General features: G+C 46.0%; 1 protein-coding gene across 4 annotated transcripts in view; it reads right to left on the reverse strand.

The window, feature by feature from the left end:
* Positions 1 to 27694, reverse strand: part of SPTBN1 (spectrin beta, non-erythrocytic 1) — a 221969-nt gene that overhangs the window by 69640 nt on the left and 124635 nt on the right. For all 4 annotated transcript variants that reach the window (XM_049870437.1, XM_049870438.1, XM_049870439.1 and 1 more), the window contains one exon: positions 5308 to 5459. In XM_049870437.1, coding sequence (XP_049726394.1) covers positions 5308 to 5459 — 152 coding nt within the window. The remainder of the gene's footprint in view (positions 1 to 5307; positions 5460 to 27694) is intronic.

A 27694-nucleotide genomic window follows, 5' to 3' on the forward strand; every position in this document is an offset into this window, starting at 1 on the left:
CTCACAGTGACCCCACAGTTACACTCTGCAGGCATCAGGATGTGCAGAACTATGGAATAATCATATGGTAGGTTTTTTTTTTGGTCAAAGCCTAGAAATGGAAATACTCGTATGAGTAGAAATGGACTTGACGGCCCCACAACAACAGCAACAACAGAGATGGAAAAGAGGAAACAAATGCTTCCTGAGCCGATGTGGCTCCGTCTTGAATAGGAGAGAGACACACGGAAGGGAGAGCAGTACGAGGAAGAAATTAATTTCATAGTAAGCCCCCAGCCTCCTCCCTAGACATCACAGACATCAAACTTTGAGCTTTCAGAAGAGTATTAGTGATTCTTACCCAATTAAGTTAATCAGGGAACAACACACTGTGTTCCATTAATTCCTGCCTGTCTCCTTCCGGGTTGGGACCCACTGCCCCAAGGAGCATATTCTCTTTAGCACAGTCCAGTGGGAATGAGACTGAGAGACAGGAAGGCAGGCTGGAGTCCCAGATACACCACTTACTGGAAATACGGGCCTTGGGCAAGTCACCGGTAACACTGCCCACGTCTTCTACACCACGGGGTAATAGCAAGTTACCCATTTCACTAGGCTGTGAGAACTAAATGAGATAATGTGTGTGCTCTTCCAAAAAAAAAAACAAACCCTCCAGTTTAGCTGGAGGCTTCCCTGACACCAGTCTCTCACGCCCTCCCTCAGAAGCTCTTCACTTAACCCAATTCTGGGCCTGTGCACAAACTCATCCCCACAGGTGATACTCTACCCCGGTGTTCTCTGGCTAGCCACATCTGACCCTCTCCCCTGGACCCAGCTGGAACCCCACCCCACTGCTAAGGTTTCCTGACTCCCTATCCAGAGGGCTTGTTTGCTCCTCTGAACCCCAAGGCTTTGGGACCATTTATCTGGTGCTTCGTCAGATGGTCCCTATCACCACTGCTTCACTTTTCATATGTGCTCAGTTAGACCCCACCTTAACAGGCTGAGATCTTCTGAGGCTGGTTGTTTAGAACAAAAATAAACTCTCCCACATAACAGCTAGTTCCCATGGCTGGTCCACAAAGCCCTGTTTCGACAACAATACGTGCCTGCCTGATTCTTCTATAAAGGCTATATGAAAAACCTGCTCGGAGCAGTTCAATGTGGGATTCAAGGCTTAACAAACCTCAGGATAAATTTAACTTTTCCACCTAGCTCAGCCTGTTTTGGAATTTGGCCGGAAAAAAAAAAATTTTTTTGTTGTTGTTGTTGTTGCTTTCTCTTCCTAGAGATTAACTAACATAGTAAGAAGTCTGAATCCCAGGAAACAATTAATCCCATGATATAATTCCACAGTGATATCTGTGATTGGAAATGGAGGTTGGGGGGAGAGTGTGGTAGAGTGTAGAGGTGTTCAGAAAAGTCTCGTTGGTCTCGGTCAGAGGCCAGGGCTCAGTCCAGCAGGGGCAGGCAGAAAGCTGGTCACCTCACTCAGAATCATTCTTTCCTGTGAGACCTGTAAGGTGGCAGGCACAGGTAAGCTTCTAATACGAATTATGATCGGAGGGCTCAACTCCCCCACCAAACTCTGAGCCTGATGGTATCATCCTGGAGGTCTCACTCCCTTCAGAGGCTGATGCTGCCGCCGACAAACAGTTACCCTTCAGTCATGTCCTACTCCGGCCCTGAGACCTGGGTCCCATTACAGTGACCAGCACAGGTCTATGCCTACACTTCACCTGCTAATCCGATGTTAAAGAAAAACGTCTATATTTGGCAGGGAATTTTAAAGTGAGACCTTTATGAAGAATTAACAGTCCAGAGCGATTTCTGAATAAGATGCTGGAAAGGGATGGTTTTCGTCCTCATCAATCCAATCCCAATTAGCAGGAAACTCTTGGCTCTGCCCATGGTTTGCTCGTTGCTCCATCGAGCTGATGTACCTGAGGCAGAAGAAGGCACTTCTGGACACAAATTCTGCCCAAGCCAGGACCCCAAACCAAAACAACCCGTTGCCATTCCAACTCATAGTGATCTTACAGGCCAGAGCAGAACTGCCCCATAGCGTTTCCAAGCCAGACAAGACCAGATATGGGGATTTCTGCCTTCTAATGTTCTCTAGTTGATAAAAATCAAGTTCCTTGATTTAAAACAAAACAAAAACCCCTGCTCAGATGTAACTCAAATTTTACTGAGCCAGAATTCAGGGTGGGATTGGAGTGGAATTTGGTCAGGATCTCTACACTAATGTTTCTTTGAGAGTCACTCAGTTAGAAAAATAAAAAATCACACAAATTTTCTACTCTGTAAAAGGAAAGGGATGAAATGGCTCTAAGAATCTACTAAGAAAGTAAATGTGGTATAGTCTAGTCCCTCAAACATTTATCTACAACCTACTGCCAAGCTGGTGCTAAGTGCTGGGGCTGAAATGCCGACTGGGACTTGGCTCCAGGTGGATCACAAATGTTTACATTACCCAGGGCTTTGGATCACTGGTGCAGAAAGCCCAGAGCTGACTAAACGTTATCTGATGACACACGTTTCACTGTGGACATTCATTTACCGAGGCCTGGAAGCTCTAAACACCTCATTAGTTTTGGAATCTTAAAGCACAAGGATCCTTTGCGCAAGCCCTCATAAACGAAGTCTCCTGCAGGGAGGGTCTCTAACTTGAGGCCCTGGCAGCCTCTGCAGCCAAAGGCAGAGTGTGGTTTGTGTCTCTTCCAGAAAGTTCCGTGAACCAAATAAACAACAGTGCCAAAGAGGCTAAAAGTCTCCAGTCCCAATGAACAAGAGCTTCAGCTCCCTCTACCACATCCTTATTTTGGGAATAAGAAGATTAGTAAGCCTGCTTGTCCTATAATCAGGAATGGCTGTGAGGAATGGATAGGAAGAGAAGCCAAGGCAGCTGGGGGTTTTACAAAGTGCTGCGTCACTGCTGAACAATTTTCTCACACTGGCTGCCTAAGAGGTGGGAGATGGTGGCCATCTTACCTCTTCTTCATTCCTGCCTTCTTAGGTCTCTGGGTCACAGCAAAAATATCTACCGCTAGCAGCAGACAGAGAGGCCTGAGAGGTACCCACATATGACTAAGAACTATGCTTTGTTGGTTGTGTTCTTCTCTGCACTAATATTTTTGTTACCCTGTTCAGAATAAAGGGCCACGTGCCTGATTTCGCTTATGACTCAGGCGTTATCAAGGACACAATCTTCTTGGCATAAAAGAATTATGGCCCTTTGGAAGGTGAACCATTTACTCCCTAAGCCCTAGAAAGACTGGACCCTATTGGAACGAAAATAAATGTTCAAACTAATTCCTATCCCCGTGACCTTTAATGATTTTGTGGGGCCGCTTTCAAAGCACCATTCCAAAAAAATCAATAAACAATCATACTAGGTTGAAAGTCAAGGGGGTGGGGGGCGGGGGCAGAGGAAGGCTGAGAGGTCAGAAAAAAGCCTGGTTACAAAAATTACATTTAAAGCTGCATATCACAATAATTCCAGCCCAGGCGCCCAAGCAAAACTTGGTTTAGAAAACAAATCAAAACGCAATCAAATGAGCGACCTGCCCACCCTCACCATGCAGATCCACCTCCCTTTTGAAATGCCTATGTCTTTTTCTTTTTTTCTTTTGGTCCAAACCATTTTGCTCCTGTATATGACACTCTTTTTTTAATTGTACCTTAGAGGAACGTTTACAGAACAAACTAGTTTCTCATTAAACAGTTAGTACACATACTGTTTTATGACATTGGTGAACAACCCCACAACATGTCAACACTCTCCCTTCTTGACCCTGGGTTCCCCATTACCAGCTTTCCTTCCTCTCCTGCCTTCTAGTCCTTGCCCAAGGGCTGGTGTGCCCCCTTAGTCTGGTTTTGTTTTATGGGCCTGTCTAACCTTTGGCTAATGGGTAAACCTCAGGAGTTACTTCATTACTGAGCTAAAAGGGTGTCCGGGGATCATACTCTCGGGGTTTCTCCAGGCTTTGTGTTTTTTTAATTCAAGTCTCTCCTCTGTAGTTTTTTTTTTTTTAAAATAAGTGTTTACGACACTAAACCAAAACAAACAAAAAAAAACACCTCGCAAACCACCCTCACGCAGCCAGTGTGATTTTGAGCAGGTGCCACCTTTATTTAGTTTTTGTCTAGTCTGACCCACAAACGCTCACAGAAAATGAGGAAACAAGACCTGCACACTCAGGGAACAAACAGCATGGATGAGGCCTGCTCCAGGTTACTGGGGACCCCCGCAGCCTTTAGAGGGCCCTGCTCTTGAACAGAGACGCAGGGAGAGAAAACTGACGCCCATTCTCACTCAGGCTCAAAAAGGCAATTCTTCTCTTGGGCTAACAATAGGGCAGAGTGCCACCTCCGCCCCTCGCCAGCGGTCAGAGGTGTGTGGATCGGTCTGCAGAAAGACCCACTGCGGCTGTCAAGTTACAGGGTGGAGGAACAAGTTAAAAATAAGGCTCTCTGGCAGCCCTGCCAGCCCCTAGCATCACACTTTCCTGGTGATGTCACTACAGATGTGGGGCTCTCTCTCCCTGGGCGTCAACTTTTGGCTCAGCCCCACAACCACCTGTGTAACCGCCTGTGCTCTGGTAGAGCAGGGCAGCCATTTCAGACTGAGGGAGACAAAACCTGCTGGGTTAGCTGCAATGGCTGCTTTAAGCTGCTTGGGTTTACAGCAGGAGTCAGATCACAGAGGGCTGCCGAAGCTCTGGGAAACAGAGTGGGGATGTGATTTCCACCGTGGACTGACAACTTCCCTGCTAGAAAACGCATGGTGAATTCATCAGAAGCTTAGATCCCCAGGAGATTATAAAACACCAGCCTCCCTCTCTATCCCCAAAATAAAACCCATGCAAAGAAGAAAACAAAACAGAAAAATCACAGACAACTGAATTCAATTCTTGCCACCAAGAAAATGGCAGCTCAGATTTTCTGGAGAATCAATAAAACACAAATTTAGAAATCATTCTATGATCCCATGGGATAACAGGTTTATCTTGGAGCCAGCACCTAAGCCTGGCCTTTCAATTTCTAGCACTTGCCCTGCTGAACAGGGGACACAAGCCAACATCTTCTGACCCAGGGTAGTAACCCCACAAACGACCAGAATGAGGATGCTTACCACAGTTCAAGAACATCACTCAGACCCGGAAGATCACACTGCAGCTTTCCCCAAAGCCCTCACTCGCGCACTTATCAAGATTCTCCTTCTCTAAAACATCAGCCGCTAACTGCAGCACTCAACAGGCGTCAAGCCGACAACTTGGCTTTTTGGAAATCTTCTCCCACCCATGGTGTGACGTTCCCGCTTACCAGTCTCTCTCCGGAGAGGACTTCCAGCAGCTTGATGAGCATCCGCCCATCCCGAAGGTCAGTATAGAGGTCTGTGATCCGGCAGGACACTCGGGCCAGGTGGGAGTTGACCCACTTGGTGAAGGTCTTCTTCTGTACGGCTTCACGCTCATCTGCAAGCAGAGGAGAGCTCTCTTTATCATCAGCCAGTGGAGGGAACAACAAAACTACACTCTTGTGAAACATCTACTTAGCACCTCTCATCCACCGTTGTCTCTCTGAGAACACGGGGACGGTACAATCCTTGGGCCCCTGGGCATGCTGCCAGCAGCCTATCTTTTGCTCTCTTTCATTTCACTTTCTCCCACCTCTGCTGAAGGGGCAGCGGGATGCGGTAGATCAGCATGGGGTCCTCTGCAGTCTGATCCACTGGGATAACATTTGCCTGGTAAAGTTTCTAGAGTATTTGGTACAGTTATTATCCTTCCATCAGGAGCGTGGGAAAAGTGTACAGGACATGAATGGGGGTAGGGTGGAAAAACTGAGGAGGCAGCAAGAGATTGTTGCTCTCGCGTAAAAAAAAAATCGTGTACAAAGGATTAAATGCATTAAAAAACACCTGACAGGATAAAGCCGCTCATAACCATGACCCGCTAGAGCCCTTTTCACCTGCTCAGTCACATGGCCACACACTGTGAACAGCAGAGTAAGTGACAGAGAGCGTGGACGAGTCAGAGAGATCTGGCTGGACATCAGGAGAACGGGGGCCTGGGCCCAGGGTTTTGCAAAGACTTGCTTGTCTATCAAACGAATGGATAGCTGTATTATCTCCAAATTCTACCATTCTTTGAAAAGCCAAATGCTGGTTTGTGGTCAGAAGGGTGGTGAGTGCATGTTAAAGTCATTCAGGAAACAGTATCGTTTGTCAAGCCTCAGTAATTGAGTTCTGCCCAATTCAAAACCTAAAACGCTAGACCTATCTGCCCAGAACCAGGCCTCCAATCCCAAAAACAGGCTTCCGATCTTCTTGCCTCTGCAGGCTGTTCTACATGCAGCCTGTTGATGACCCTCAACAGAGACCCAGATGTGCCCTGGACCCACCCACACACTCTCCCCAATTCTGTTCTCTGCAGAGCTGGCCTATCAGTTACTCCTCCCACTTCTAGTTCTGCCAGTGCGAACTTGCGCCCAAAGAATCCAAAACACACTCCTTCCAGTGCAGACCCAAACCTACTGAAAATACACAAAAGAGGAGCGGATCCCAACAATTTCTTCTGTATTTCAAAATTACTGGATGACAATGAAAAAGCCGCCTTTGCTGATGGGGCATGTTGTCTGGTGGCCTGTGGGAAATGGGTTCGCAGCTTGCCCAGAGGACAGCAGACCGGGCAGCAGGCTGGGGAGGTGAGCCGGAAGGCTCTGCTGCGGCCGCCATCACAGGGAGAGGGTGAGGGTACTGGATGATACCTCGCTGCTGGCAACCTGGCAGGTGAGGCGGTCGGACACCTGCCTAGGCACCCGGCCACCTGCTGCCGTGAGCAGCTCCTCCCTCTGGCCTTTCCCTGTGGGAACAGCCTGTCCAGAGGGAACGAGGGGGCCTTCCCTTGGTAACAAAGGCCAACCCCAAACAGACAGAAGTACAGAGCCACAAGGCCACGGTGGAGACAAAGCACAGACTGGTGGTTGCCAGGAGCTGGGGGAGAGGGGCAATGGGGACGGCAGAGGGTTTCCACCTGGGGTGATGAAAATGTTTTGGAACTTGACATAGGTGACAGCTACAAACACTGTGAATGCACTAAGTAGCACTGAACTGTTCATTTTAAACGGAGCCCTGGTGGCTGGTGGCTCAGTGGTTAATAGCTTGGCTGCTAACCAAGAGGCCAGTGATTCGAATCCACCAGGCACTCCTCGGAAACCCTATAAGGCAGCTCTACTCTGTCCTATAGGGTCGCTATGAGTCGGAATTAGACTCGACAACAAGGAGTAAGAGTTTGCTTTAAAATGATTGATTTTGTTAGGCCAATTTCACCTCTTTTCCTTTTTTTCGGAAAAAGGGCAGGATCAGGGGAACGAGGAAAGGTGGTGAAGGGCCGGCTGCAGACGGAAAAAGGAGCTGTTCTATAACAGGAGGACAGGTGATCACACACATCATTCATGACGCCATCATCATGACAAAACTCCACCATGGTGTCATGGGCGGCTCTATGTTTTGTTCTGAGGTGGGTTGTTTAGAACAGACAGGTGGTCACACACATCACTCATGATGCTGTCATCACAACAAAACTCCACCATGGTGTCACGGGCAGCTGTATGTTTTGGCCTGAGGTAGGTTGTTCAGAAAAGACAGGTGATCCCACGCACCATTCATGATGCTGTCACCACGACAAAACCCCACCATGGTGTCATGGGCAGCTGTACGTTCTGGCCTCAGGTAGGTTGTTCAGAAAGGACAGGTGATCACACGCATCAGTCATGACGCCCTCATCACAACAAAACTCCACTACGGTGTCCCAGGCAGCTGTATGTTTTAGCCTGAGGTTGGTTGTTCAGGAAGGACACGTTCAGAGCAGATACAAGTGCACAGAGCTTCTCCCAGGTACACTTCCCAGGTGGCCTCTGCCCACACACCAAGCAGCTCTTTTGGCTCAAACGTACTCAGGGTCAACTACCGTGCATGCTTTAAATTACAATATCCTTTATGTGCTCCACAGGGGTTGGGGCATGACTTTCATAAAGACTCAGGGATGAGTACTAGGCTGTTAATAAAGGGTTTGGGGCTCAAAGTCACCGCCACACCCAGCCCATCAAGGGAATGAGACGAAAACGGCTGCCTGGATTAAATGATTTCTAAATGAACAAGCAGAGTGTGTTTCTCAGTCAACTGTCACCCCTTGGGGGGGAATCTCTCGTTGAAGCAGCAGCCCCAGATCCTTTCAGGTTCTCCACAGGGAGTTAACAAGGTCTTTCATGAGGAGATTCCAAGGATTTGCTTCAAAAGACAGTAAATGAACTCCTGACAGCACTCTGTCCTAAAGGGTTACAGCCCATCCGCACCCCCCTCCCCATGAAGAGGTAAGGCTGTGCCTACAGAGAGGTCATGAGTGGGAGCAGTGAGGCCTGAGCTGAGAGAAAAACAGACAGAGGGGCTGTGTGAGGAGGGCTCTCCGGGGCTGCTGTGGTCCTCAGAGAACGAGAGGAGGAAGGAAGAGGAGGCCAAAAAGGAAGAACAAGTGTTTAGATAAAGGACAAAGTTAGCTTTCCTGTCCTCTCTCCTCCTCGCCTCTCCTCACAGCTTCCAGAGTAAGACTGGGCCCACAAGTATATATATATTTTTCCACAAAGTACTTGGAAGGCCCCAGGTAACATCAGAGTGCCAGAAAAAATCACGTGGTGTCTAAGTTCCTCAGCACAGAAGATCCCGACCAGGGACTGGACCAGAATCAATACCCCACGACACTCGAGGGGCAGGAAACAGGCTCAAGAGAGAGACGAAGCCTGGCCAGCTTAGCATGTCCTCTTACAATGGAGTGCCTGGTGAACACAAACACTTCTGAAGCAGGAAGGAGGGGAAGGAAGGGGGAAACCTACCCAATGGCCTAGCTGAGGATGAGGCTGCCTGTCCTTGGGGACCCTGTCCTTTGTTCCACCCTTCCCAGGAAGTATATGACATCACCCTTGCACTCCCAACCCAGCAAGGCCAGACGCTGTTGGCACAGACAACAGAAGACAGTCCAGAGGCGCGTTTCCAAGCCGCTGTCACTGTGCCTGAGCTGTGTGAGGTGGTGGTGGGAGCAGCAGAGGAAGTTGTACGGGTGAGAGACGAACGCAGTGATGTGAAAAGGGAGTCAGCCCATGGAGTACCTGGGCGGTGTGAACGTTAATGCACTCAGCTGCTAACCAAAAGCTGCTAACCAAGTCACCCAGGGAGGCCTTCGAACAAAGGCCTGGCGATCTACTTGCAAAAACCAGCCATTGAAAACCCTACAGAGTACAGTTTTACTCTGACACATATGGAGGGGTCACCACAAGTCAGTATTGCCTTGACGGCAACTGGTTATAAGCGCCATATTATGATTTGGTTATTACAACGGCAATATTAGTCCAAAGGACTAATGGACCACATCTACCACAGCCTCCACCAGACTGAGTCCAGTACAACTAGATGGTGCCCAGCTACCACCACTGACTGCTCTGACAGGGATCAAAATAGAGGGTCCCAGACAGAGCTGGAGAAAAATGCAGAAAAAAATTCTAACTCAAAAAGACAGACCACACTTGCTGGCCTGACAGAGACTGGAGAAACCCTGAGAGTATGGCCCCTGGACACCCTTTCAGCTCAGTAATGAAGTCACTCCTATGGTTCACCCTTCAGCCAAAGATTGGACAGGCCCATAAAATGAGACTAAAGGGGCACAGCAGCCCAGGGGCAAGGACTAGAAGGCAGGAGGGGACAGGAAAGCTGGTAATAGGGAACCTAAGGTTGAGAAGGGAGAGTATTGACATGTCGTGGGGTTGTTAACCAATGTCATAAAACAGTATGTGTACTGTTTAATGAGAAACTAGTTTGATCTGTAAACCTTCATCTAAAGTACAACAAAAAAAAAGATTTGGTTATTAGGCCGGAGGTTCTAACCAAGACCACTTTTGCTCCCAGGGGATATATGGCCATGTGGGGCACATTTCTGATCATCACACTGGGGCACTGCTGGCATCTACCAGGTAAACGCCAGGGATGCTGCTAAATATCCTACAATGCACAGCCACCCCCACCCCACCCCACCGCCCCCCACAATAAAAAACTAACCAGTCCAAAGTGCAAAGTGCCAACAGTGCCGAAGCTGAGAAACCCCGGTAAAGCAGGCATCCGCAGTATCTGAGGCTACACTCTCAGAGCTTACTGAGTTGGTGTGCTGCTCGTTCACCGTTCTCTTTCCCCACATCAAAGGCATTTTGATCGTGCTGGTTTGCGTGCTGGCCCGCAGGCAGCAGAAATCCCCTGCCTTCAGGCCCACTCACACCCGGCGGGGTGTGCTTCCTTCAGAAACAGAGGGCCACACAGCAGCAAAGCAGTGGGTAAAACAGGGTGAGCCCGGTCTGGATCTGTGTGAAGGTGGGCATTTCTGTTCCCACATCACTCCTGGTCTACTTATACTGGCTCTTACCATGACCACCCACACCTGCATCGTCTCCCAAGAGCTTGATGCAGCTGAGCCTGATGCCGATGCAGCCATTCCCTTCCAGCCCAGCCCAAAACTTGGCAGGTGGTGCCACCAAGGAACAGGCACCCTTGTCTCCCTGCTCCCTGTGAGTTAGCTCTCAGTAGTGTTTGTCCCAACTTCCCATACAGTATTAATTTACTGGGACTCATCTACAGGCTTCCCCAGTGTTGAGATGTGGTGATGTGTACATCAAAGTATCCAGCTTGTCGTAACTGCTCGTTAAATTAGTTCCCTCTTCTTTTCCAAGCAAAAAAGCATGTTCTCACCAGTTTAGCCCAACACTCAAACCATTTAAAAAACTTACCAGGAATCACTGTACCACATAATCTCAGGGTTCAATGAGCCTTTAGAAGTCATCTAAATCAATCTTCTTCCAAAAGCAAAAATTCCCTTCTATAACACCCCAAAGAAACGATTTAAAAATCCCAGCAATGAGGGAAACTGTGTGTGCAAGTGTGTGAGGTGGGAGGTTGCTTAAGTTACAGAGAAAGGAAGGGGGGTTGTTCTTTCTCTTTTATTAAAATAGTAAGAGCATTTCCTGAGCATTTACTGTGACCCAGGCATGGATCTAAGTGCCCTGCAATACTCACAACAACCCTATGAGGTAGGAACTAGTAACCCTCCAAGTATGCTGGCACCGGTGCCTGGGTTCTCAAACCTCTCTAGGCAGGCTGGCTCCAGAGCCTGGGTTCTCAATCACCATAACTCTAGCCTCTAGCATAAAAACGAAAAACATGTTTCAGTGATACAAGATTTAAAATCACCCATAATGTCAACACCCTAATCCAAGTCCTTATTTGTGAAAGCATCTGCCCCATCGCTGGGTAACTCTGCATCATGGCTAGATCTGACTCTCTGTGGCCCAGCGAGGCTTGCTCCACCTTCAAAGCCACAGAGGTGCAGTTTCTTCGCTCTTTCCCACAGAGGTCTTCATGTTTGAGCACAGCCCTTCCTTTTCTGGTTTAAACATTCCTTACTTCTTTGTCAATGACTGTTATGCATAACTCACAGAGCAGAACCCAAGACAGTGCCCGAGGACACTACCATCTCTTAGTATGGACATCACATACCTACCGCTACAACCCAGGACTTGCAGTAGTGCAAGCTCTAGTAATTCAGAGGTGGGAGAAGTAGGGAATGTGGAACCAAGTAAAGAAAGGGCAAAAAGAGCCAGCAGCCCTCTGCAAGAGGGGAGCTTGGTGGGGCAGTTTCCGTGGCAATGCTGGGATGGGAGTCAGGAAGAAGGAAGCCTATAGCTGTTTCTCTAAATACGTTTCCCAGAGCCACAAATTCTACCAAGATGCTCCCTGAAGCCCTGGAAACCTAGGAACCAGAAGTGGTTCTGAGTATGAAGACCGAGCCGCCAGCCACCAGCCGCCATAGGTTCGCAGACAGATTAGCCAACCACCTGGGTCAATGAGAAGGACTGAGAAGCAGAAGAGAAAACCCACCCTCGAGTGAGTGGTAAAACTATATCAGCTTCTGATCCCTGAAGGAATAAGTTGCAAGTGAAATCCTATTATGATACTATTTCTTGAAAACATAATTTTACAAGATTTTTTGTTGTTGTTAGATGCCACTGAGTCAGTTCTAACTCGGAGCGACCCTACGTACAATAGAACGAAACACTGCCCAGTCCTGTGCCACCCTCACAATCATTGTTATGCCTGAGCCCACCGTTGCCAATCCATCTCATTGAGGGTCTTCCTCCTTTTCACTGCGCTCGACTTTACCAAGTATCATGTTCTTCTCCAGGGACTGGTTCCTCCTGATAACATGCCCAAAGTATGTAAGACGAAGTCTCACCAGCCCGGCTTCTAAGGAGAATTCTGGCTGTACAATGACACCATCATGCATCTGAACAGCAATTTCTACTTTCTCAAAGCTCACTAACACCACAGTAACTCTGCCAGGGAGGTGGGATACAGGATCCATCTCCAGGAAAGCCCCACGCTCACTGAGGTTAAGGGCTGCAGAGTGTCACCAGCAAGCAGTGATGCAGCTGGCGTGTGTAAGGTCCTTGGGTGTGGCTCTTTCTGTTCACTATGCTGTTGGGACTTCTAACACAGCAGAAAGCTAAAAGATGTTATGATCCATAGCTACACCTTCTCTCCAAGTGCCTCTTGTTATGTGACGAATACGTTGAAATGTTCAGAAGGGCTCTTAGAAGAAAGGGGTTAGATATTTAGCACAGAGAAACACACCCGCTTAATGGTTAAACCAAGGGGCTATGAAAATCTGCTCCACCATCATCCCCTTCTAGAAGCATAAGATCTATTCCTTATCTTTTCAGGGAACGACTATTACCAACATTGGAAGGTTGTGATGTTTCAATATTTATTTGCCCCAGAGAATTTGCTACAACTGGAGAAAACAAACACTGTGTTAGTGTGAGTCAAGTTACAGGATGCAGAAATAGCTTTGATGAACATAAGGGCATTGTGTTAAGGAAATGATCATATAGCAACTTTCCTGGATACCCTTTGCATGGAGTGCTAAATACAACCACACTCATCATATTTCCATTGCCATGGTCTGGCTATGGAAAGAGACAGGAGCCAGGATAAAGGAAGGCCTGAGGGCATGGAACATCTATGGAAGGAAAAAAAGGGAAATACAGAAACAGGAACTGTCAAATGACCCCATTCATTTCTTCCAAAGACTGAATTTATACCTGGCTTAAGAGAGCAAATCTTCTTTCTACTTTTTCAAGGAGTCTGAACCTGTGGGTGTAACCCAAAAACATTTCCTATCAGGTTCTTCTTCGACTGTGCCAAGATAATGTCCTACCCTAAGTAAGAGCCGGCAATCATGTGGGACTTTTGCCTTGTACAGACACACAGCTAAGTTACAGACCTGGGCTGACAATATGAATGGAGGTGTGAGGATGCAAGCTGGGAAGAGGTCAAAAGGAAATGAAGAAACAGTCGTCCCATAAACATATCCCATGAACGGCTGTTTATATCAATAATATTGTGTGACCAGCTGGGTGTGGGCTAATCCGAAATTGAAAGTATTAATACTCCAATATTTAGAAAGTGATTACTACAGGCAAAACTCCATCTACTACAAGGTTTCTACTCTCATCAAACTTAAGGTTTAACTGGGGACACAAAATGAGAAGTTAAAAAAAATAATAACAAAAGATACTTCAAAGAAGTACAGGATGAGCGGTCAAGAGAATGATTTCGACAATGTATTTTTGTGAGTTTGGAAGAAAAAACTCATAAGTTAGGACAGTCCCAGGCCCCAGCCTCCAATAGTTACCCAAGTCCCCCATCTCCTGTCTCTCCCCATTCTAATCCACCTTACATATCACTGCCATAGTTATCTTCCCCAAACAGTGGTTACCCCACTACACCAAACCCTTCAGTGGCCCCCACACATCCTCAAGACAATCCAAATCTCTGAGCCTGGCATTCAAGGTTCCCAAACAGCCCCTAACACATCCATCTCTGTTGCAACCCAACGGGTCCTTAGTTATTATGCTCTGAACTCTTGCCTTTTACACTTTTGCTTACCCCAGCTTCTGAACCTGGAAGGGACACTCTCTTTTCCTGTGTCCTCCGCTTTAAGACCCAGGATAAGATCAGCTCTTTGAAGAGGCCTGCTCTTATTGAATGGGCAACCATCATTTAATGGCATGCGTCTCTAATCTCTTTATTACGTATCTGGTGTCCTATCTCCTCAACTATCCTGTAATTGCCTCCAGGGCACAGACCCAATTCTGCACCTGTTGAGAGCCTTGGCACGTGCCTGGCATTAAATAGTAGGTGCACAATAAACATCTGTTGAATAAATCACCAAACCTTTAGTGGCCAACAAACAGGCTCTCAATAAATCTTGCTGCTGGTGGTAATGGTCCTGCTGACATTAAGAGGGAGAGGAATTCCAAACCACCCAGACAAGCCCAACTTGGTATCACTGTATAGCTCTGAAAATCTTTCACAACTGAACTGTCTCTTGCAATTATTTCTCAGGGTCTGACAAATGACAACGCGTAATTTTGTAGTACAGTCATGCGCCACGTAACGTCCGTTCGGGCAGCGTCCAACCACGTATATGTCCGTGGTTCCATAAGGTTGTAATAGAGTTCAGAAATCCTGATTGGAGAATAGGGCTTAGTGGAGGTTAACCAGACACAGCAAACGCAACAGCTTCCTGCACACAACACGTGTACCTCATGGCTCTTGTATACTAAGCGACTGCGCTGCCAGGCATACGATGATGTAGTACATATAACCTATAACACATGTGTCTTGACAGTCATAATAAATGCCTGCGTGATAGGCTTATATATGTACTATACTGCGCTTTCTCGTTATTTTAACGTGAACTTTCCTCACTTACAACTAAGTTTAGCATATAACAGTATATGCTTTGACTCACAGGCAGCAGCATTCGATCTCTAGTATCATGCTTCTCTCTTCAGTGTTGTAGCATTATCTGTTTAATTTTCTCTCAAAAATATTACCAAGAAGTGCATCATGGCTCCCAAACGCAGCAAAACCAGTGCTGGTAATAGCAATAGCAAGACGTAAAAGAGACGAATCGATTCAGAAGTGAAACAAAAGGTATTCCATGGAGCTTCGCTAAGTATAGGATATGATGCTCGTACAGCGCCCAGATCGCTTAACATCCTAGTTCACAGACTGCACCATGGACATTAAGCAACGCACTGCTGTACTGTCTTTCAGGTTAAAAGGGATCGGGCAGCAACCTAAAAGCCTGACAAATTGTTTTGATTTTGTTTTGGGGCAAATGCCACCATATGCGCACCTGTTCGGTAAAGCGAAGCTGCAAGATACATGAGGGTGTAATTATGACAATATTTTAACATGACCCAAAGGGGCCAATTGTCACAAGGCAATTTATACCAAGTTTTAACAATATACCCATCAAAGCTCAACTCTTGGTTTTTTGTTTTTTAAGAATCCAATTGAAAACAAAAGAAAATGGGAGGGTGGAGTCCCAGCTGTGCCTTCACTTGAAAAAGTAAAAAAAATCATTTCCCATGAGCAACATCCAAACACAGAGAGCAGGAAGCCGGAAACAGGCAACTGGCTGTATTGATAACAGAGAATCGGACTGTTATCTTGAGGCAGCAAGAGGAAGGAAACTAATCTCTTGACTGAAGGTCTCCCTGTGACGGATTAGTCTGGGGGCCTTTACTTCAAGTCTGCTGGTTAGTATATAAATAGAACATGAGCTAGAAGTATTTTCCCTAACAGTTTAACCAGTTCATGGACAAAAGACATGTAAATATCTGTTCTAAAGGCATGTGTAGCCAATATCCAATTCTCTATTAACACTTAAGTCTGACATACAGACCATAAAACCAACTATGAACTCTACATAACCTCCAGCCTACTGTTTACATCAGCAGAACGGTTCCTGCCTGCAACTTACAGAGAGTCATTCTGGCAGCAAGTCCCCAATTATGAGAGCATGGAAACCCAAGTATTGCAATGAGAACCTCTGAGAGGAGACCCACAATGATGAACTAACAGGCTGAATTCCAGGGAACCTGCCTCCCTCTGGTGACCATTATTTCAAGGATGAGCCTCTTCAAGTCAGAATCCATCAAGATCCAAGACTGTGGAGGATGAGTTATGGTTCAAGGTGAGTCAGAATCCACCAGGGATATGGCGGGGGCTTATCCTGAAAACAAATGGGCAGAGCGACACAACTACCTAGTCTAAAATGAAAGCTAAGATGAAAACCAGGGTAAATTAATGGTAGTGTCAAATGCCAAGACCAGGTGGGAAAAAGTGAATGCCTTAAAGAAACGGAAACAACACCTGATGGAGAAATATTCGCAAACTCTTGTACTGGCGTGAAAATGGGAGGTTCAAAACTGCCTTCCTATGTATGAAGTCTTATCATGAGCCCACTAATCTGTTGCTTCTCATGTCTTCAGCACAGCTCAGCAGGAAATGGCCTGAAACTGAAACCAGGGAGCATGGAGGATGAAGGATGAAGATGTCCAAGTCTGCTCCTACGCACCAGTGGGTGCTGTGCCAGGATCTTCACTAACCTTGGTTAACCATTGCAACCTGCTGTTTTAACCAGATGAGGAAACTGAGGTGCAGAAAGGTTTTGGCGATTCCTCTAAGGCCACACTGTAGTACAAGCAGGTCCTGGATTAGAACCCCACAGAATCCCAAAACTCCCGCCCACTCACACCACCCTCCCACGGTGCTTGACTTCCTGACGCCAGGAAAAAAAAATCACTTCTTGCTATCTCAGGTCAATCTCAGGTCAGTCCCTTCAGAACTTAAAGGATCGTCAGAAAACTTCAGTCTACAGTCTGTTTTTGTACAGCCTGGCAGCTAAGACTGGCTTTCACATTTTTAAAGAGTTGTTAAAAAAAGAATACTCAACAGAGACTTCATATGGCCTGCAAAGCCTAAACAGTCACTATGTGGTCCTTTACAGAAAAAGTTTGCCAACCCCTGGCTGAAAACAATTTAAAAATACCATTTTTCCACATCCCATTTGTTAGAGTCCACTTTCAAAACAAAATCACCTTGGTAAATACGAACTGACTGCTTCCATGAACATGGAACCATACTGGGTACCATTTTAAATTTTACTATTACACAGGTAGCCAGGTTGATGCTCAGCAGCCACACGCGTTTTTCGGTTATGTTACTAGGACTCTGCCCGTATGTCAGTTCAGTCAGGGGATGAACTCAGGAGCCTTCCCCTTCCCAGCTGAGGGCAATTTATCCAGCAGGACTTCCAACATTAAAGCCCCTCCACCCCTCTAAGAATTTGCATTTCTAACAAGGTTCTTGCTGTGAATTTGCATTTCTAACAAGATCCCAGGAAGTTATACCTAAGAATCATCTCTAACAAGTTCCTGGGGAGTTATACATAAGAATCACCTCTATTAAGTTCCCCAAAGTTCTTATGTATAACTTCCCAGGAACTTGTTAGAAATGCAAATTCTCAGCAGGGGGCTGAATGGGTTCAAAGCCCTGTTATCTGGTTACGCTGACACACAGGATTAACAGAGCTTGCCCTAGATGTCAGGTGAGCACCACAGGCTAGAACTCAAGGCTGCACCTTCACGTTGAAAGGATTATGAAGAGTCAGGTAGCCTGAGGCCCCCACTACCCACCCTCTCCACACATGCTCCTGGCTCCTTGGTATTACTCTGATTCACCATCCCTGAAAGGACACTAAAAAATATTAAGTCCAAGGTGGACTGAGGGCAACTTGCAGTATCCTTAAAAAGATGGAAGAAGCTATGAACTAAACCGATGACATATACTTATGTATTAAACTTCCATGGTAGAATGCTAGCATTCATAGGCTAAGTAGGAGAGAATTCTTTTAAAAGGGCAATAACCATAACAGGTACACTGAAAACAGGACATCAGGAGGATAGCTTAATTGGGATATGTGTGTGTGTTGGGGGGGGCATTATTTTCTTCTAAGTAACAACTAAAAAGCAGTGAATATTATATCCGAAACGAGCCTATCATGTGGTACCCAAATTTACTGGTAAAGATAAAATTTGGTTCTTCGGTTTCAAGCGTTAAAGGTGAGCTTTTATGGAAGAGGCCAAGGGGTTAAGTGCAGGTGATGAGAGCGAATTTAAATGTACTGTTTGTCCATGCAATGCACCAAAAGGTAGCCATACTGTTCTGTGGGTCATGTAGCTGGTCTAAGCCAGTGTCTTAGTCATCTAGTGCTACTATAACAGAAATACCACAAGGGGATGGCTTTAACAAAGAGAAATTTATTCTCTCTCAGTCTAGTAGGCATCAGCTCCAGGGGAAGGCCTTCTCTGTCTGCTCTGGAAGAAGGTCCTTCTTGTTAATATTCCCCTGGACCAGGAGCTTCTCTGCGTAGAAATCCTGGGACCAAAGGATGTGCTCTGCTCCCAGTGCTTCTTTTTTTGGTGTTTGATGTCTCCCTGTCTCTCTGCTCACTTCTCTCTTTTATATCTCAAAAAAGATTAGCTAACTATCTAATCTTGTAGATCTCATCAATGTAATTGTTGCTAATCCATCATAGTGATAGGATTTACAACACATGGGAAAATCTCATCAAATGATGAAATGGTGGGCAACCACACAATAATGGGAATCATGGCCGGCACCAAGTTGACACAAGTTTTGGCGGGACATAATTCAATCCATGACAGCCAGTACCTATTAAAAATCAACAAAAAATAATGAATTGGCAAATACTGTGTTATACACTTTTACAACAACAACAACAAAAATCCAAGTAGTGTGGGTCTTGGTTATGGGCTTTGCTTATGATTTTCAATCTTCTTCAGCTTTCCAGAATTCTTAGGGTCAGAAGAATTAAGGTCAACACCGTTGGGAAGAAAAACAGAACTAACTTTCACATACTACAGTCACATTATTGTCAGACTTTTAAGATAAAAGAGGATATTGCTCTACATAGATTTTTTTTGCACAGGTGCCCAGAGAGGCTAATGCTGCCAGTAAGACAACTATACCAATTCCAGTTTCTAACAGCTCTCCTATTTAACGAGGATGTCAAAGGTAACTGTAAACCACTGCATACAAAAGCTAAGATTTGAGGAATTCTTTCTTAACCAGAGACACACAGAGAGAAAAGGGAAGGGGAAAGCAAAGACCAAAAGGCTCCCACAAAGCTGTCTGCTTTTCATGAACAGCACTGTGTTTACTAAAACAATCCTGCCCTCAGTGAATTAATTATGGTGACTCCCATCTAAGATATCACAGAAGTCCTCCACAAGAAGTTATAGGTGTCATTTAATTCGCAAAGGATAAGCAGTTTCGGAAAAAAGAAAGCCACAGGGAAGCTGAATTATCCCTTGAACTATAGAATTTGACAAGGTTACAAATAAACGTAAACAACAAATAATTAAAGAATTTCAAAAAATGGCATCTGTTCTAAAGAACATCACAAATTAGTCAGCCAAACCCCTTCTGGCCAGTGACCATGACCCACCATAGAAACTACCAGGGTTGAAAAGGCAGATTGATAAACAAGACTGTCTCAACTTCAATGCCAAACCCCCAAATTACAGCTGTATATGCAAGTAAGCCACAGCCTTCGTGTGTGTTGGAGGACTGTCTAAACTATTCTTGGGTTTCAAAAATAACTAGTGATCACGGCAAGACTGAAAAACAAAACATACAATTTTATGAAGGTGAGAAGCTCCCTTGACCGAACTTATAAATTTTAGAGCTTAGTGCTACTTTCCAAGTGATATTTCAGCATGTCGAACCAAAATTTCACTTCTCACAGAGTATTCTCCACTCAGAAAAGTAATTTACTGAATAATAGGCTCTGACTCAATCCAGAGTTATATATTTAATTCAGCCAACTATTTGACTGTCTCAAAAACATTACTGCACGTAGATGGGCAAGTGTCATATACACCTAACATTCAACCATAAAGACTCGTCATTTCCTTTCATCTTGAGTCAGTCAATCAACCCACCAGCAACCACTTACAGAATAACTAGGAGAAGGCACTGTTGTTATCAAGGGCACCGAAAAGCACGAAGTTAAGAGTTTTCTCCTCAAAGTTAATCTTCAACTTGAGAATTCACGGCACTTGCTAACTGGTATACCCACTCAGCTACCATTTAGTGATTTTTTTGAGCTACCTTAAAATTAAAAAGAGAAAGTTACTACAGACCAGGCTAAAAGACTGAAAAACAATTCTGCTAACTTCCTTTGTGGCTTTTCTCAACCTCACCCACACCATAGATGGTTACACAAGATTTCTTTCAAAGCCAAATAGTACAGAGTTTTTGGCAGGCAGATCCTATACGTTACCTTTGGCAGGTAATGAACACGGACTTGTTTGAAGAAAGAACAGAAAAACTGGAGAAGAAAATTACCTCAGACTCAACTCCTCCCCCATAACCTAGTCAACGTCAACAGATGTGACACCACCACAGAGTCCCTCACATTAATCAGAAGTGGGCAGGACACTTAGATGTTCAGAGCAGCTTTTTTTTTTTTAAACAGAATTTATTTTCTTTAACAGGGGCACTAATCAACGGTTTAAACCAAGTTTTTGAGAAGGCAATGTATAAGACCATTTCTCCTTATTTGAGAGCTAGGGCCAAGTGACCTGAGTCATACTGAAACTTCCTAGCTTAGAGTTGGTCATCTACCTTCAATTTAGGAGCCCTGATGGTGCAACAGAGCCCTGATGGCTCGGTGGTTAGGAGCTCGGCTGCCGACCAAAAGCTGGGCAGTTGGAATCCACCAGCCGCTCCTTGGAAATCCCACAGGACAGTTCTACTCTGTGCTTTATAGGGTCGCTATGAGTCGGAATCAACAGGTATGGTTTGGTGATGCAGTGGCTACTAACTGAAAGGCTGGTGATTAGAGCCCGCTCAGCGGCTCCACAGGACAAAGGCCTGGTGGGCTGCTACTGTGAGGATTACGGCCAAGAAAACCCAATGAGGCAGTTCTACTCCGTCACGTGGGATTACTATGAGTCAGATCCAACTCAATGACACTCATCGACAACCTTACTGTTTTCCCCCAAATGAAAAAAGAAAGCAACAGAGACGGCATAAATGGGGAGATTAGTTTTTCTGTTGTTCTGTTTGTTTTGGAAACTTAAACCTGTCACATGGTATTACTTAAATGCAAATCTCTTCCCACAAAACAGAATGCAGAGCTTCATAAAGTAACCAGGTGTACACCCACATGCGGGTCACCCACTGCATTTCCCTCCCATCCTTATACGTACACAAGACTTCCTTTCCCACTCCATAAAGTTGGGTGCCCCCAGGAGGTGTAGGGACCTGGCTTTTTGTAAACGTGCCTGCTTGCTGGGGGGCAGTAAGGCAACCCTGTCACAGGAGAAGTACTGTTGCCAGTTACCCAGATACAGCTGAGAAGCCTACCGCTCTGACTGCTTTGTTCTTCAGGGTCATTTTATTGTTTAATGAAGACTTTGGCTGCTTCTCCTCAACAGCTTCCATAAAGATAATCATCTTGGATGTGGGTAGGTAGGGCTGGAGGCTCACAGTTGCTCTGCTGGAGTGGCAGACAGCAGAAGCTACACTTTCAGGACCAGCAGGAGGTGGAAATAAACTCCAGCCCTATTCCTTGGACTGGGAAAACAAATCATTCCAGTGGCCGATGGCATGGAGAAACAGATGCACTCATACGAGGTTGGTGGGAAAGTGAGCAATATCAAAATTTAAAATAGGCGTTTCCTCCAAAATACCAATCACATCTGTAGCAATTTACTTGCTAGAAATACTTGTGCAAGCGCCCAAACATGTGCAGGATGCTCACTGCAGATTAGAAACTAAATATCTATCAATAAATAGGTTGGTTAATCAAAACATGGCACATCCATATAAAAGAACACCATGTATACAAAACCACCAGAGAACTAGCTGCTGTCGAGTCGATTCTGACTCATGGAGAGCCCGTGTGTGTCAGAGTGGAGCTGTGCTCCATAAGGTTTTCAGTGGCTCCTTTCTTGGAAGCAGACCACCAGGCCTTTCTTTCGATGCCACTCTGGGTGGACTTGAACCTCCAATCTTTTGGCTAGCAGCTGAGTGCATCGACCGTTAGATACCCAGGGACTCCATGCATTAAAATGGGTAAGGGAAATCTGCAATATGCTGGCCTAGGAAGACGGCCATAATATACCAGTGACAGAAAGGAGCAGCGTACGGAACAGTAGAATATATATTAGTATAACCACATGAATATACAGTTTTAAACATGAGTGCATTAAAAAGTATGGAGAGTTATTTTCCAAACGTAGTTATCTCAAGGGAGAAGAACCAGAAATGGGAGGCATTTCCGCTCCTGTATTTCCGCGGTTTGTTGGTTTTGTAAGAGGAGTCATTTTTACACCATGGAGCACATGCCAAATTTGGAAGATTTAAAGAGCATTTCCATTTGGGGTGAAAACATGCAATTCATTTTTATTTGATAAGGGTACTGAAGTTCGTCAATGGGTCTGTGAACGATGGGTAGCAGTAAAAAGGGCACGCACTGGAGGAAACCAAATTCTCCCACACCAAAACTCAAACCCACTGCCAACAAGTCAATTCCAACTCACACAGACCCTATATACAACAGAACTAAACACTGCCGCATCCTGCACCAGCCTCATCATTGTCGATACGCTTGAGCCCATTGTTGCAGCCACTATGTCAATCCACATAGGACTTTCAAGACTGTCAGTCTTTATAGAAGCAGACTGCTGCATTTTTCTCCCGTGAAGTGGCTGGTGGGTTCGAACTGCGGAACTTTAGGTTGGTAGCCGAGTGCCTCAACCACTGCACCACCAGGGCTCCTTCTGAGCTTGATGGTAGGAGTCAAGAGGGCACGCGGTAGAGGAAAGCAAGTTCTCCCACGACACCACAAAAGGTCAGAGGTGAAATGCTGTTTTCAGGGAGTACCTAAAATAAAATGTCACTCTAAATTTTCATGTCTTTCTTCTGGAGAATATTAAGTCACTATTTAACCTTTAACAATACAAGAACACTGAGCACATAAAAAACTAAGTGACATTGACTGATGACACCGAGGTCTATCGGATGCTCTTGCTGTAGTTGCCCCTGAATGATTCTGACTCACAGCGACCCTACAAGACAGAGCAGAGCTGCCCCATAGGGTTTCCTAGGCTGAAATCTTTACGGGAGGTCTCTGGATCTTTTTTCTCTTGAAACTGCTGGTCGGTTCGAACCTCCAATCTTTTAGCTAACAGACCAGCGCTTAATCTTTTCACCACCAGGGCTTCTTATCCGATGCAAAAAAACAAAGGAGAACAAACCTATTGCCAGGGAGTTGATTCCAACTCATAGCAACCTAGAGAAGGAGTTTTCAAACCGTGCTCCCAGCAAGAGATGCAAAAGGAACAAAAAGGAGACCCGAACACTGGGCCTACAGCTATCCTCCCACGTGTGTTTTGGTCAGAAAAGCTCCAATTTTATACCCTTTATTTACTGGAGACCCTGGTGGTTAAGAGCTACAGCTGCTAACCAAAAGGTCCATGGTTCCAATCTACCAGGCGCTCCTTGGAAACTCTATGGGACAGTTCCACTCTGTCCTATAGGGTTACTATGAGTCAGAATCCACTTAATGGCAACGGGTTTGGTTTCATTTACTTACTGGGGTTCCACCTAAGATTTTACCTGGGTGAAAAACAAATTCCATTTTTAAAAAGTTTTCAAATGGCTATACTAGACCAATGGAAAATAAAGAAAGGTGCAAGTGGTCTTTACACTTGAATGACAGACGGTGCCTCATCGACAGGTAATCACACTGCAAGTTAACAGGTGACAAAAGAGGAAGGAACAAGAACTAAGGAGCAAACAGGGAGCACCAGCTGACCAAGGGGTGACAGCGCCACAGGTGAGGTGCGAGGGGCACAGGCAAGACGAGAGGCCACCAGGGGCTGCTCTAACAGTGCTGCCGCTACACAGGCGGTCAGTGCCGTGGACACGATCCTAAATGGAAGGAGGATTAAGTCATCAACTGCCACGTCCACCCCCTTTACCGAATGCTTCCTGGGGCCACACTATTCTAAGCAGTGCTTTACTCAGTCACTGAATTCTCACACCCACCATGTGAAGTAGGTACTCTTATCATCAAGCGTACTTTGCATAAGAGCAAACTAAGGCTTGGTGAGCTATGGAGACTTGCTCATGGTCACAAAGCAAGTCAGGGTCCCACTTCAAACCCAGGTCTGACTCCACAATCCCTTCTGCCCTAAAGAGAATTCTACACTAGCTAGGACCAATGCTGCCGCTGAGATAAAATGAAGTTCAAGCCTGGATGCAGAGTGAGGTTTCCACCCAGAGGGACTGCAATGAACTAAACCTCTTAAGGTATGCTGCAGCCTTAATTCCTGACAACTTCTAAACCAGGGATTTCACAAAATTCATGGCAGAAGCCCTCATGAGAAAAAGGCCTCCATATTTTCAACAGTTCCTTCAGGATCTCCAAGTCCCATCAAAGAAAGGAGGTGCTCATTGCCCAGGGCCCACACCTGGGAGAAGCCCCATCAAAGAGTCCTTGCTCTCAGCCACCACCAAATCAATCCCAACCTTTACATTTTCCAAATATCACCTTTAGCCACAGCTTAGAAACTACTCTCTCCCGTCCCAACCACCATTAAAATTTCTTCTTAGACTCTGGAACCAGTGAGTCGAGGAAACTATGTAATTGTTTTGCCATTGTGTATTTTAACAAACAGATGAACTAATTTAAAACTGTACCTGTTTAAAAAAAAAATCAGTATCGACTGGAGGTTTCTAATAAGTCAAGGCTGTAACACAACCGGACTTCCAGACACGTTCTTCCTTTACCTTGGCTTCCCCGGCCACCCAACACTTGGCCCTGATAATTACAGGTACCCCGTGCACCAAAGCCACAGAGCAGCACACCTGCAGCCAAGGTGACTGCCCGATGTCTGGAAAGGGGGACATTCAGATGGGGAGGCAGGCAAAGCAATTAATTAATAAAAAGTATGGCTCGGGGTAATGAGCAGCAAAAATGTTTAGCTGAGTCTCCTCTTTGTAACTAGAGGCGGTTCCTAACGGCAGATGCTCCAGGTTAATGACGTTTATGAGACCTGCAGCAGCTGGCTAATTAGTCTGTGTGGGGGACGAAGCAGCAATGACAAGGGAAAACAGCCCTTTACTCTTGTTATTAGCTCAGGCTTCGGATGGTCTTCTTAAACCGTGGGCTGTACCCCCAAGAAAATCCCTTAAAAGCCTCAAAGTGGTCCCAGGGGTTAAAAAAACAAACTAAAGCATGAATCCTGGGATCCCAAGGGCTGCCGTGCTAGCCTATAAAACCCAAACCAAACCCATTGCTGTCTGGCTCATGGTGACCCTATAGGACAGAGCAGAACTGCCCTATAGGGTTTCAAAGGAGAGCTGGTGGATTTGAACTGCCGACCTTTTGGTTAGCAGCCTGAGCTCTTAACCACTGTGCCTATAACTCACTGCCGTCCAGTCAATTCCAACTCACAGTTACCCTGAAGGACAGAGTAGAACTGCCCCATGGGGTTTCCAAGGAGCACCTGGTGTTTTCAAACTGCTGACCTTTTGTTTAGCAGCCTGAGCTCTTAACGACTGTGCCTATAACCCACTGCCGTTGAGTCGATTCTGACTCATAGTAACCCTAAAGGACAGAGTAGAACTGCCCCCACAGGGTCTCCAAGCAGCGCCTGGTGGATTCAACCTACAGACCTTTGGTTAGCAGCAAAACGGTTAGCACCCATAGCTCTTAACCACTACGCCACCAGGGTTTCCTATAGGAGGAGTAATGACTTGGCAGCCGAGTGGCAGTGGCTGCTCAGTCTCAGCCACAATGCCCTCAAAAGCAACACCAAGTTCTGTCTACACCAAAGGATAGCCATGTGCGAGGCAGGCTGGACAGTCACCGTCTTGTGTCTTGCTGAAGCCCTTATGGGGAAGTCTCATTTCAGAGCATTCAGTACCCACCGCCCCAATAGTAAGAATACGACCCAAGTTATCACATAAGGAGGAGAAGCACTTAACCACTATGGACAGGCCCTGTGGCTCGCTGTCCTACGCTTGCACTGTCACCAAATTTGTCCTGAGTGTGTATCTCGTCTTAGCTCCCCTGGGCCTGGCACTTTTGGAAGTGCACAGAATCCTTTCGGAATTAACTAGTTAACGGCATCAAGTTTCGAATTCCCTCAAGAGACGAAGAGGGAGGGAAAACTGTTCTTGTTGTTGTTAAAGAGCAAGAATCTGAACATCTCTGAATATCTCCCCCACACCCGATAGGCCACTGATGGCAACAGTACTTGTCCTCCCAATTCACAAGGCCTGTGCTTCAAATGGACCCCTGGTGGCACAGTGCTTAAGAGCTACAGCTGCTAACCAAAAGGTAAGCAGTTCGAATCCACCAGCTGCTCCTTAGAAACCCTATGGGGCAGTTCTACCCTATCCTGTAGGGTCACTATGAGTAGGAATCGACTTCGATGGCAATGGGTTTGGTTTTGGTTTTTTTCTGGTGCTTCAAATTGTTCTTCCAATAATATGGACGGAGCTTCCATTTATTCAAGACACAGGCTGTAAAGAGGCAGTGGTGGCAGAAAGAGAGGTGCCCAGCCAAACTGGGCCAGAAGCTTCTAAATGTTGTCAGTTTGCTAAGTTTCAGGTGCTTTTTAGTTCCACAGACAGGTGGAACTTTAACCTCTACCAGTCAGCATACCAACAAGGAGCAAAATCGACTCCCTATGTAACAGTGATCGCAGTAACACCTTCAAAAGGGAACTGACTTCAAAGAAAAGCAGCCTTGCCACCATCACTGCCACAAAAACCACCTTCGGAAGTCCCGTTCTGACCATTTGGAAGCATGGGCTTTCTCAGAGCTGGTTCCTTCCCCACAGGGCCTTGAGGCGGTCAGAACCAGCCTGGGATCTCTCATTGGTTTATGGCTTTATCATACATGAAAGTATCCACCTGTTAATTATTTACATCAAGAAGGTCATCCAGGTGTATCCTAGCAACACCAGACAGCAGTTCCCGTCAGCAGACACTAATTCAGCACAGAGATCTGGGTTTACAGGCTGTTTCCAAAGTAAATATAGTGAACTGCTTGCTGCAGGCTATTTACTTTCGCAGTTTTAGAATCTGTCACATTGTACTTTCCTGCAGAAGCTAACAATACAGTCATTTTAGTCTTAACACACTGGGCTAAAACCGGTTCCGACATTCTCACCAATTCTCTAAGACTTACATTATACCTAGGCTCAAAGGTCAACCAAAACCCAAACCAAACCCATTGCCATCAAGTCGATTGACTCATAACGACCCTACGTGACAGAGCAGAACTGCCTCATGGGGTTTCCAAAGAGTGGCTGGTGGATTTGAACCACCGACCTTTTGGTTAGCAGCCGAGCTCTTAACCACTGTACCGCCAGGGCTTCATCAAAGGTCAAAAGGCAGGCTTTACTGGGACTCGCAAAGGTACTTTGCAGAACATCACACAGCAGATACATCCTCCCACCTCAAACACTCCCTGGAGGAGCCCAACCTTCAGCCGAGGCTCCAGTGAGCGAGTGTCCAAGCTTGGTCACAGTTTTGCTATCACGACAGCCTGAAATTTTCTTGCAGTGTGTGTCAATCCTACCGTGGAGAGAGAAAACCTACCCTTCAGTGGGTGCTGGAGTTCCGACAGGGAAATGTGGAAGATGGAGA

This window comes from Elephas maximus, chromosome 26 (assembly GCF_024166365.1).
Source record: "Elephas maximus indicus isolate mEleMax1 chromosome 26, mEleMax1 primary haplotype, whole genome shotgun sequence".
In the NCBI taxonomy this organism is placed as follows: Eukaryota; Metazoa; Chordata; class Mammalia; order Proboscidea; family Elephantidae; genus Elephas; species Elephas maximus.